Source organism: Zonotrichia leucophrys, chromosome 1 (assembly GCF_028769735.1).
Source record: "Zonotrichia leucophrys gambelii isolate GWCS_2022_RI chromosome 1, RI_Zleu_2.0, whole genome shotgun sequence".
Lineage (NCBI taxonomy): Eukaryota > Metazoa > Chordata > Aves > Passeriformes > Passerellidae > Zonotrichia > Zonotrichia leucophrys.
In genome coordinates, this window is record NC_088169.1 from 61,832,795 (window position 1) to 61,845,847 (window position 13,053).

The window sequence follows — 13,053 nt, forward strand, 5'->3', positions numbered from 1 at the left end:
ACACAATCAGGGCTTTCTAGTCCTGTTCCAGAGGATGCTTATGTAGTAATGGATCAGTAATGTTCTAAGTCAGAGCAGTTCAGGGTAGGTTGTTGATGGAAGTAAGGTGCTGAAAGAAGTAGCTTTTAGAAATTTGTTTAGATATCTTCTCTAAATGCTGGAGAGAGCAGTGATTAAATAAGCTTAAATCCAAGTAAATATGTGTTTTGGAGATGCCGTGGTAGATCATACTTATTTGAAACATTTGGTAGGTATCCTTATTTAACCTGGTCTAGTAGAAGGTTCCCTGCCCATGGCAGGGGGATTGGAACTAGATAATTTTTAAGGTCCTTTCCAATCCAAACCATTCTGTGATTTTTCAATCCCAAATAACTCTGGATGTTCAGTTGCAGGACCAGCACTGCCTCCAGACTACAAAAGCAGCTGTAGCTCAGAAACTCCTGACAGTGATGACGACTCAGAATCTCTTCCTCTACCCAGAGACACAAACAGAGACTCTGAAGAGGAGACAGAAGGAGATCCAGCACCCAAGTGAGTATGTTTTTGGGTTATTTGTATATTTACAAATTGTATTGCAAATGTAATGTGTCCAATTTATGAAGAAGGGACAATGTTGTATAAAAAAATGTAAACTCTGTACCTGGGTAAAACTTTTGAATCCATGTTCTCCATGGCCAAAAATGTTCAGCTGACCTGTTTGACATCCTATGGTGTAATTAAATTATTTGGGGCAGCCAGATTTCTGTATTTATATGTTTTGTTTTAGTTCTGCAAATTTGCGTGTTTATGCTAAGGACAGACACCACTTACCATGGGCATTAGTATTTGTTACTTGTGGGTTTGCACAGGTTCTGGTATACTGATTTTTCTTTGAGAGGCCATAGGACCTGTTTATGGATTTATGCATTCAGTTAAGTCAACTCTAATGAAAAAAAACTGAATTGTTTAGCAAGTAACAGGAGTCTGCAGTTACTCTCATTTGTTGGGTTGGTTGCTCACAATTGCTGTGTAAAGAATTTGTGTGTGTTTGCTCTAACCCTTGTACAAGAGACTTGAAGGCCATTATGCCATCTTAATGAGTGCTAGAGTAATTATTATTCATTTTTTTTCTTGTTTTCTTAGTCAATAATTTTTCAGCTAATTAGAATTGAACAGGAAAAATACTACTCAAAATGCAGACAGCATATAAAAATGGGGAAAGTACTGAATTTTAAATTACTTTGTGACTAGAAAATGGTATTTCAACATTATACTAAACTTCTTTCTACAGCAAAAGCATTCTTAATGTTGTTTTTAATTTTTTTTTCTTTTTTAAATGTCAGAACGTTTTTGAAGTGAATCTTATACTCCCAATTTTTTAATTGCTTCAAATCATTTTGGATCCTTTTGCACTGTTTCCATGGTAACAGCAGGATATTTAGTAGAGAAGACCCTATGAAATAATTTTATGTGGTTTTTTCCTTTTTAAAACATAGATAATTGCTATGCTTGTCAAGGTAATTATTAAGTGAAATCTGTATTTGCAGAAAGCCGAAAAGAACTCATGAAGATGATGATGATGATGGCTTTTTTGGGCCAGCTCTTCCACCTGGATTTAAAAAACAAGATGATTCTCCAGAGAGGTAATTAAAATGGAATTATATTTGGATTCTTTTCCTCAAAACACAATTATTTTAGATTAAATGTTTTGTGTCACTATTACAGAACATTTCAGTTGTGCACTGGAGATTGAGATTATTAGAGGTAATACTTCCTCCATGTTCTGAGAACAAGAACAGCATTCCCTTGAAACAGAGCACCAGCCCTCCTAGGCCAGGTTGGAAGGAGAGTAAAAGAACTCATGTAAATTTTCTGAGATGTATTCTGGATGTCAAATTTCCTCCATTTCTTTTGATAGGTCTCAGATCAGTGGAGAAAAAACAAATGATAGGTACAAGGACCTGTAATTCTGTGCTGTTCATTCAGATCTGTGAGGGACTGGGGCAGTTACCTCGTGTGTGGTGCAGTATCATGTCCTTTGCTAATGCCTCAAGGGTTATTGTTCACGTCTCCAGGTACAAAACTACTATGAACGCTGTAGGTTTCTAGAAAAGAGGCTGTCAGGTCTACACAAATAAACATTATTTATGGTCTCTATTAGGAAGTTTTCCATTTGATTGCTTACAGTTATAAAATACTTCCCCCCCCAAATTTCTATACAGAACTCAACAGTGTCTCACAGCCTTTTAGTCTTCACATTAATCTGGACACTTCCTTCTATAATTTGAAATTACAGTCCATAGTGGAATGGGTGCTTCCAAGGGGATACTTCCTGATGAGAAGTACAAGAGTCCCTTGATCACTTTTATCTTCCTCATAGCAATTGGAGTTGGTAGATAAAATTATACATGCCTGTCAGGTATGAGTGTTCATTTCCAGGAAAGTGTCTCAATTTACTGTTGAGCTATGTGTGAAATATACCATCTCAAAAGAAATTTCAAAGTTCTTTCCTCTTTTTTTTTTTTTTTTTAGTTTGCATAAATTTTTATGATACTTGGCAGCATAAAATTTATGTAACTAAGCAAGAATTTATGTAACTAAGGTTATTTGGAAATATCTTTCTTATGTACATTTGGTCACACTTTGCTGTAATCAAAAAACTCTTTTGTAGTTGTGGGTATCATGCTCAGTGGGATCGTTTGGTGCTTTGATGGTCCCATAAACAACTAATTTTTTTTTTACTTTTTCTTGTGTATCCACTAAGTATTATTTTAATTATAAAATATAGCAGGTCATTAAAAATAATGTAATCTTTATTAAAAAAATAAATGTTTGTAACTTCTAATATCAGCAGAGGTAGCCTTCTTACTTTCTTGATTTTTGACATGAATACTCATGGCAAAATGGAAGAGGAAGGGGCCATTCACTCGAGAGCTAGACTTGATGGTCCTTGTGGTTCCCTTCCAACCCAGAATATTCTGTGACATTGAGGCAGGAGTCTGCTCTGTGTCTGCAATAGATTAAAGCAGTAGAAGGCACTTGGCACTCACTGTATTGTTTTTCCCTACCTCACCATACAATTGCTCCTAGCACACACTGAGAAAGCAGATTGAGGAGAGCTGTTTTGCACCCAGCCTGATTCCCTGAATAGGTGGGAACAGTGAGATGTGTGGGAAGAGCCTTGTCTGCCTTCCACCCCCGCACACCTGGGAGTCTGGGAGGCGTGTGAGCCGTGCAGGGCGCAGACACAATGCTGCTGTCTGCCTGCTGCATTGCCCTTAGCCTTGAGCAGATTGCCAGCTGCCAACTGAGCCATGAATAATTGAAACAAATGCAGGTCGTTTGTTTCAGTGTAGGGACAGGCTGTTTGTCAGCTCTGTGTGACATATTCGTTCTTTTAGGAAAGCTTTTATTCTCTTACATCTTTTCCAGACTTGTCAAAGCAACGTGTTCATGATTAGGGGCAGCTCATGTGGCAATCTGCAGCTTGTTGAAAATGGTTTGAATCATTCCAGCATAAAATATATATATGTGAAAAGATTTCCTTCAACTTTGAAGATTATATTGCTGTTTATCGGTGTTAGGTAGAAGTGCAGCACTCATAAATGTTTCTGAAGTGTTCACACATCAAGGTAAAGAGTGAAGGTGATCTTAAAAAATTTTATGTTATACATCAGAAGAATGCTGAAACACCCATCTTGAAATGTGCATTAGCAAGGACTTCCAAGTCCAGCTACAGGAGAACAGTCTTTGCCATGTATGAAATGCAATAGTCCTTAAATTAACACTTAGTCCATAAGTTTGGGGGTATTTTTTGACATGGTACCGGTACTGAAGTTACCTACAGCAGTAAAATGTGTTTACCAGTTATTTATTAGTAGTTAATATAATATTAGAGTAAATATATTATCAGAGTTAAAATATTACTAGTATTTAGATTCAGTTCACCTATTCAGAGACCCTTTGGACATCCAGGAAACTGTCAAGGATCATGTCAACTCTGTACTGCTGAGGAAAGACTTGAAGAGATATTTATGTAGTGGAAAAGAAAAAGCATAAAGAATGGAAAGGATGGGAAGGAAGGATATGAAAACAACTTTTCTGTTCCCTAAAGGGCCTTTGAGCTGTGACAGAATCAAGACAGAGCATTTGGGATTGGTTCTTTTTCACAGGCTGCAATGATACAGCCCACCACAGAGATGTTCATATAAATAAATTTCAGGAGAGAGCTTTTTTTATAGTTTGATTTCTCTATCTCTCCATGCAGATTAAAGGTACTTGTATACTAAAATAAAAGATTCTTTTTGCTATATCTGTATAAGTTTAAACTCTTTAAATTACATTAGGAATTTAAAACATGGTCTTAACAAGAAAGTAGTCGGGAAGGAAGGAAGATAAAACTGTAGCAGCTAGGTGGAGATGGAACTTCAAAATTAACCCAGACTTCTTCTGGTTTCAAAACCTCACCAGTGGCCTTGTCCTGGCCTGAGCTCATATTTATTGCTCATGTCTGTGTATCTGTGGTTGGTTCTTCAGGGAGTCTTTTATTTCCGCTCTTTACACCCTGGCAACAATATCACTACAGCAGGGCTGTCCTGATTAGATTAAGTGGGATTGAGTAAAGGCCATAATTAGCAAATTCAATTCAGGTGTTGTTACATTTAATAACCTAAAGCTCACAACTGAAGGTCACAATAAACAAAGTCTCCTCTTACATTCTGAGAATACTGTCACCTGGATGTGTCTTCAGGTGACAGTTGTTTAAGCTTTTAATTAGTTTTTATTAGCTTTAAAACTATCATGGTGGATTATTAAGAGGAATGCGCATTCAAAAGACTTTCAATACAGCAAGCACCGTTTCTTTGAGCTCAGTTTGTAGTAGTCTTTTCACCACTGAAAAGAGATTCTCACCTTTCTGTATTTGTGGAGACAGCTGATTACCATTTATTGCAGAGCTATTGCTTAAAAACAAATCTGTGAAGTTACCTGGACTACAAAACTTTCTTTCTCTTTCCCACTCCAAGGTAAAATAAAATCAGAGCAGTTCACTGTTTCTGCTTATTAAAGGACAATGAAACTGAGGTGCAAGACAAGAACAAGGAAATTGGGTTTGTTGATTGTGAAGGAGGAATGTATATTTGTCTTATCACCTTTCATTGCTCTTGAATCTGGTGAAAGAAGCTAAGGAAGAAAAAAGTGGATTTCCTTGACTACATGCTGCAACTTTCCTGGTTCTGATTTTTTTTTTTTTTTGGATCAAATCTGCCTGCACAGGTTCTCCTGGAAAATGGAGGCACTCTTATTCAGTTATTTCTACAGTATGTGTTCACAGGGGCACACTTGGTGTGGGGAGGAAGGAAACTCATACTTCTCATTGATGTTTGATTTTTATACCGATTTTTCCCCCTCAACTGAAAAAACAATTTTTTTTTTCCCTCCGCTGTCAAGGCCCATTATAGGTCCTGCATTACCACCTGGCTTTAGGAAAGCTTCAGAGGACACCAGAAGTAGCAGATGTTTCATAGGACCGTCTGTTCCATCAGAATCCCGTCCCCAGGTTTGTGCAAAGAGAGGCCTTTTGTTTTAGTACAAGCTATATGAAATGGTAAAACAAGTTGCAGCCTGAAAGAGACTACCAGATACTTCTCAGGATGACAGTTTAATTTTGGACCATAAAGTGTCTGGCATATTTTTGCTGGAGTCAAATACTTGAGCATAAATAAGGCTTTGAAAAAAAAAAGAAACAAAAAAGACTGGCCTGGTTTGTTTTGCTTTTGTTGTTAAATAGATGGTGCACTCACTGAACACAAGCAATCTTGGCATCCTAAACTGCAGGCAGAAAACACATCTTCACCTCCTTAAAGATGTTTACTGGTGGCTACAACCTTTAAATAAGTTTATCCAAAAGAATACAATCAAGAATGGCATTACAGTGTCACTAAATTGTTCTTAGCAACTGCAGGACAATACCTGTAACTGGGAGTCAGGTGCAGGACAATGACACTTACTTGTCTTTAAGGTTCACAATTTTTGACTTTTCTGGTCTTGTTAGGTAAAAACTAGGTAGAAGTTCTGGTTGCAGAATAATGCATGTGCTACTAAAGAACAATGAGGAACAAGATGTGTGACAAAATGCAGCTATGGGGAAGGTTGAACTCCCTGAACATGGGCTTTCAGCACCATTCTGAGGGATCCAAATTGCCTGTGGGAGGGCCTGGCAGGTAGGGAGTAGCACTTTAAGAAAAGGTCATACCCTTCTTGAGCAGCACCTCTTACGTCAGGCAGGAGACACTAAGACACCAAAAACGGTGCTGGATACCAATGCTTAGGCAAGTGAATCTCTCTCATGCTGTGTTAAACTGAGTGTTAATTCCTTGGGAGAATTAATGGTTATTCTGTTTATTTTAAAAACACTTACATTTTTGCAAGTAACTCCCAGATACTATGGGAGATGCTAGACACACTAGGAAAGAAGGATGCAAAGACTGCTCTGAAACTTCACTTTTTTGGTTAGCAGTTGCAAAGAATATAATTCTCCAGCCTCCTACAGTGAGGGGTGTTGTAATTCATCGTGCAGAAAGATTATCTGACATTTCTGAAGTACTCATCGTCTTATAACTCCAAATAATGATTAAGCAATTTATCATAGTGACAAATCTCTTGAGGCAGAGATGTCTGCTGTCTGCTTTTATATTTTGCAAACAAAAAAGTCTCTCTTCTCATAAATACATCTTCTAGCTTTTTTACAGGTATTACAGAACTTACCTTTTTTTCTCTCCCTAATAGTTATCTTTTTGTTACCTCTTCCTAATAATACTATTTTTCTTATTTTTTAATATGAGTAATTTCTTGTTGGCTTTTTAAAAATGTATTTAATTATTTTGTATTCAAGTACATCTTTAGAGGCATGCTGACTCCTCACTTTGCTTTAGTGAATCTAATGAATCACCACCTTGTGTACTCTCAATTTGTGCTTCCTGACTACACAGCCTTGTCATCCTACTCCCATTGCTTTATCACGCACAGTCAGACTGTAGCAAAATCTTTGCACTTTTGTAGATATTGTTGCACTTTTTTAAATATTGGGCACCTTAGCTTTGCACCCAGGGCACTGTGGCATCACAATTTTCTGTCTAGTATTGCTTCTATCCGCATCTGTACTGTTTGAACTTGGAGGGAGGCACCAGTGACCTCTTTGTACAACCCCTGGCAAGTAGAAAGATTTTTATTGGCATCTAGTCCGTAACAAATATAATTTTTTAGCCCTTCTTCAAAAAATTCCTTAGAATGCAATGTCAGAATCATAGAATTGTTAAGTTGGAAAACACTTCCAGGATCATTGAGTCCAACCTTTGACCAATCACCACCTTGTCAAATAGACCATGGCACTAAGGGCCACATGCTGTCATTTTCTGAACTCTTCCAGGAATGGTGACTCCATCACTTCCTTGGCAGCCTGTTCTTTGATCACCTTTGATAACCCTTGCAGTGAAGAAATTCCTCCTGAAGGGATCCATGAGGGATCGAAGAAGTGAATAACAGAGCCAAAGGATTAGTTGGAGAAGCTGTACTTGCAGGAGCATAGTACCATGTGTGCCACCAGTACCCTACCTTGCACTCCATTCTTTCTGACATCCTTACAGCATCTGAGCTCACGACAGTTCTTGCAGTGTGAAACTGTGATCTTTATTAGGGAAATGCATCCAAGTGTTGCTGGTGATGGTAAAGCCCAAAATAAGGAAGTTGAATGCTTGTGTGTTCCAAACTCACCCACGGCCACAGAGGCTGCGTGCCTGTGTGCAGAGCAATGTAAAGCAGCAGGGCTTTGTGTGCTGCCACTGCCTCTACCAGCAGTCTTGCCTCAGACAAGAGATGCTGCTTTTGGCAAAATGGAGACAAAGTATCCGTGTTCAAGTGCTAAAACAGGTGTAATCTGGAGTTCTAATCCAGGTTTTTGTTGTGTGGGAAATGCGTTACATTAGGTTTATATGCTCTTCTAGACAAAGTCATTGTAATTCTATAGAGCTGAAGTGTTCCTTGATGCTCTTAGCACTGTGTTTGAAAGAAATGTTTTATTTTTGGAAGCTGACAGATAGCAGCGAGGATGAAGACAATTTAATAGGCCCAATGCCTGCAAAAGGACCAGTGGAGTCTGATGTGGCTAAAGAGTTTGAACGCAGAGCTCAGAGAATGAAAGAAAAGCTTACTGCAGCAGACAGCGTGAGTTGGATTTCTTAATTTATAGTATTTTGTTGCTGGAGTGCATTTGTCTTTCTCTTTGCCTATTTCTGTGTAAACCTGGTTGCAGTTCTACTTGGGATGCTATGTGTGTGCAGGTGGTAAAGAAAAAGAGTCTGTGATTTCTGCTGGAAGCCAAGAGATTCAGGCAGTGGTTTTTGATTATGCTTTTTTCACTCTTTCCTCCACCCCTACTTCTTTTGCAAAGGATGAACCCAAACAAGTTACCAGAGAATCATGGATGACAGAGCTTCCACCTGAGCTGAAAAGCTTTGGATTTGGCCCAAGAACATTCAAGAGACGAGCTGATGACAAATCAGGTGATAGATCTATTTGGACAGATACTCCAGCTGACAGAGAGAGAAAAGCCAAGGTGAGCATTTATTTATTTATTCATATACACTTGCAGGCAGTAGGTGTTACTGATGTTCTGTGAAAACAAAGTAAAGATACTGTGGGTTGATCGGTGAAATTTTCTTTCCCAGATTTTTCTTTGTTATTAAAATTTACTAATTCAGGTTTAAAGATAAAGGCAATGAAGTAACAGCATTATATATCAATGATATGCATTCATTTCTGCTCCCTTTTTGTAGTAGTCAGATACTCTGTATCAGCTCATTGACTTTCCAATTAGCATGTCCAGTTTCTTCTCCCATCAAGCTGAGCAGAAAATATCTGATAGTCTCTGTCATGGCCTTTACCCTCCAGATTTAATTAAAGTAGATATAGATTTGCTTGCTTTTTACTTCAGACATTCTGATTACTGTAGCATGTGATTTTCTTCTACTCACCAGGAAAGAGAAGAGGCAAAAAAGTCAAGCAGTAAGGATAATGAAGAAATGGTATTATCTGGGAGGGACAAGAGGCTTATTGAGCAGGTGTCTTCATACAATGTAAGTGTAATCACAAAATACTTCCTTTATTTCCATTAGTTCTTCACTTTTCTTCTGGTTCTCATTTCTAGTGCTTCTGGTTTCCATGGTGATGCCACTACAGTTTTCCCTTTTAGTGCCCAAACCTACTGCTGTTTTAAGACATTAAAATGCTTGGCATTAACATCAACAAGAACAGGATTGGGTCCTCTGCAAAGTGACAGAATTTGGGTTTGTGTATATTGCCTCAGTTTTAGATGGTGCTTTCCTTCAATCATTCTCATGTCAGGACATGGTTGCTGGGACCTGAGTTCAAATATTAGCTTGCTTCACCCAATTACTGACATCCCAAAAATAAAACAACAATGCAGGTTTAACTTTTAGGCCAACATATACACTAACCTAAAAAAGGGTTGATGGCCTAAGCAGGTCACTGCATTAATTACCCCCTGTCATTAATTACATTAACTACTCATTACAGGAACATCACCACATGTAGTTTTTCTCAGTCTCTATAGGAGCAGATAATGTTCACAGGCAGATGTTGATTACTAGAAATCTGAACTCCATGTCAAATTCCCTCTCACTTTTCTGTCAGTCAGCCCTGTTCCTCAAAGAGTGTGGACCACTGCCTGCCTTACAGCTTCTGTTTCCAGTTCTTCCCTGATGTATGGCCTGAACTCCTACAGAAGGCATCTTGTCTCTTGAGAGGACTATTAACTTGAAAATCACATCTTTGGCTTATTTTACATGTTTATCTGATAATTAATTTAACTTGTGATAATTTATTTGTAGTTTATTAAGTGATATGTTTCTCCTGACTTAGAGACATGCAAATCCAGAGCTATTAGCATTCTGTCTTAAGGTTCTTCTTTAGTGTCTGTTTCTCTTGTCACTATGAATATAGTAGAATAATTTTCATGTAAAACTATGGGTTTTGCTTTCTGCCATTGGTGGAATAAAACATGCACAGGCCTTTGCTGTTTCTAAGATTCGTGGAGTTGTTTCAAAGTTTAAGAACATTGTTTCTTGGGTTGTTTTTTTATTTGTTTTCTCTCTTTTGTTAAATCTCATTTCTGATTTTCAGGTGGTTGTTGTGGCTATTTTTCTTTTAAAGTTTTTTTCTCTATTCTTTCCTATTTCTTTCTCCACTGACATTTACTAAGGATACTTCACTAGAACAGATTTCATTCTTAAAGTAGTTTCTTCTCTCAATGCTGATACAACATACATTCTCTGGTGCAGTTTTGTCAATGCTGGCACAGTTGCATCATGAATAAGTATTGTCTTAATTTCCATGAGAATCTTTTCCTAATTCATGCATAAGTTATTATTTGCATGTGTAATGTAGTAAGTGTTTGCACAGGAAGTGAAGGAAAATCATGAGAAAACAGAGCTGCTCAACTTTTGCACTTTTTGATGAGAGAATTGGTTTAGATACACAAATGCACTGTACCTGAGTAAATGAGGGACCTCATGGTCTTGGGAGAGCTAATCCTGCTCCTATGTGAAATCAGCTGTAGTTTTATGTTGTGTTTGAGCTGGATCATGCTCTCTGAGAAATGCAGCTGAAGCCAGTGAGTTGGCAAAACACATGCTTCAGCTCAAGCCTGTGACTTTGTCCTGTGGGCTTTCAACAGATGATTCAAAGTTAGGAGCACACATGTAAAAACCCATCATATTCCATGGAAGATTGAAAGGGTGTCTAGCTTGCTCCTGCCCCTAGCAGTGACCAAATCCAGGTGCTTAGGGATGTGTATAGGAAACGTGGCCTGTACTTCGAGATCTTTCTTTTGACATGGTGTCTTCATTCTGCCAATAATGTCAGAGCAACTTTTATATTTATTTTGCAATATGTTTATAATTTATCTGTGTTGTCTGCGGAGATTCAACAACATCATGGCTACCTACAAAATTGTGGCCATCTACATCAGTGAATTATTGTTATTTTAGCCTAGCCAAGGCTTTCTACTTTCTACTCCATGTATGCTAAATTTATCATTCTATATACAGTTACTAAGCTGTCTTCTTTTTCTGGAATTTTTAGCCTTCCTGACTTCAGTCTTTCAATTTGAATTTTCTGTATGTTGTTCATATTATTAATATTTTACTTCCTCTTCCTCCCCATTTTTTCCAGGAGTCAAAGAGGTCAGAGTCTCTCATGGACATCCACCAGAAAAAGCTGAAGAACAAAGCATCTGAAGAAAAGAGCAAACCTCAGGAAAGAAGGCCATTTGACCGAGAGCAGGATCTCAAAGTCAATCGCTTTGATGAAGCACAAAAGAAAGCTCTTATAAAGAAATCCAGAGATCTGAATAGTAAATTTGAGCACAGTAAAGGCAACATGTTTTTATAAGATGTGAAAGCATTAAGCTTTTTTGAAGTCTATTAAAATTTGAATACTTAATTTTTATAAGTATTTTTCTGTAAATATTTGTATCCAAAATAAATATCCTAATGTTTAACTATTTTTCCTTGTCTGTAAATACTCTGTTAGGGAGGATCATCTGTACTGAAACTAAACTAGCAAAGGGAAGTCCTGTTATAAAAAAATATAAATTTGCTACTTTAAAGCTTTGATATGTATGTTTTTTGTTGTTCACATAAAAATAATTAATTAAAATAGGTAGGTTTTAAGGAGCTCTAGGTTTAATCTTGCAATGGAGTTGGCAGTTTTGCTTTTTTTCCTGCCGTGCTTAAGATCCGCTTTCTGAGCCTGAGGTGAAGGCCATGGAAAAATCCCTTTTACATCTGTGTGCAGAACATTGCTTGACTGGAGTTCCTGCTGGGGAGTATAAACTCAAATGGCAGCTTTTACATTCGCCCAGTGCTTTTATTTCTCTGATTCTGTGTCTGTACATATATACAGGTTTATATGTACGCAGTACAGTTTCTGTACTGTAGCACAAAGAGCTAGGGGTAGCAGGAGTAGTAAAACCTGAAGGTTTTCAGAGTTGGTTGTAAAATGGTAGTATATGAGAAGAGAAAATCTAATTTGAGTTTCAATTTGTAGGGATTGTCATCAGAAATCCATCTTTTTTTAAGCACATACAATGTGAAAATCAAAATAAGACTTATTTTGTCCATTAATTTGCAGACCAGAGCAGCTCTTCTGTAAAGAAGGAAATAAATTTGACATTTTAAAAAGTCTACATTCATATCTAGAGTTCTTTTCCTCTTCTGTGGTAAAGTTCTTTACCTCTTCTGTGGCAGCAAAAGGGGTTGTTAAACCTTGTAGTGGATTGCTCAAGGAGGTGGTGGAGTCAGCATCCCTGAAGGTGTTCAAGAAACAGCTGGATATGGCACTCAATGCTTTGGTCTACACAGTGGTCATCACTCAAAGGCTGGACTCAATGATTTGGAAGTCTTTTCCAACCTAAATGATTCTGTGATTCTGTTTTAATTAAATTTAAAATTTTAAAAAAATCTGTGTTAATTAAATTTAAAATTAGACCTGTGCTTTTACCCTTTGTCACAAATGTTTAGGATCCTTCCTAAGAAGTTACTGGAAGTATCTATACATGAAAACAATTTTATATATGAGATGCTGGTAATTTGTTTGGAGGTATAAATCCTGTGGGGTTTACTGTAATTTGTAAAACATTCCTGTAGTTTGGAAAAAGGCTACCCTGAGAGATGGTGTCTGTGTTACTTCATGTTTAATCGAGTGGTGACTTAACAAGCTCCAGAAATGAATGGTTAAAAACTTGGTCTTATTTTATTGCATTTGTGTGTGAGCTGGAAACACAGGCTTCATGTGCTGAGAAGTCTTAGAGAGTTTCTGATGTTGCAATTGACTGCTTACGTGGAATGCATTTAGATACCACTTCTTTTCTAATGGACAATTTATTTTGCCAGCTGAAAAACCTGCTACCTTCAGGAGAAAGATTGATTTTGTATTTTGTTTGCTTTTTATCAGTTTTCAGTTTCTGAGCCTTCGGTTTTGAGGTGAGAGGAGGGTTTA

At 37.5% G+C, this 13,053-nt stretch overlaps 1 protein-coding gene across 1 annotated transcript in view; it reads left to right on the forward strand.

Moving 5' to 3' along the window:
- GPALPP1 (GPALPP motifs containing 1) overlaps positions 1 to 12,241 on the forward strand; it is a 17,474-nt gene extending 5,233 nt beyond the window's left edge. Inside the window, exons 2-8 of the mRNA XM_064714528.1 lie at positions 387 to 531; positions 1,527 to 1,622; positions 5,428 to 5,536; positions 8,065 to 8,199; positions 8,426 to 8,590; positions 9,012 to 9,110; positions 11,227 to 12,241. Of these exons, the coding sequence (XP_064570598.1) occupies positions 387 to 531; positions 1,527 to 1,622; positions 5,428 to 5,536; positions 8,065 to 8,199; positions 8,426 to 8,590; positions 9,012 to 9,110; positions 11,227 to 11,445 (968 nt within the window). The 3' untranslated portion in view covers positions 11,446 to 12,241. The remainder of the gene's footprint in view (positions 1 to 386; positions 532 to 1,526; positions 1,623 to 5,427; positions 5,537 to 8,064; positions 8,200 to 8,425; positions 8,591 to 9,011; positions 9,111 to 11,226) is intronic.
- Positions 12,242 to 13,053: the final 812 nt, after the last annotated feature.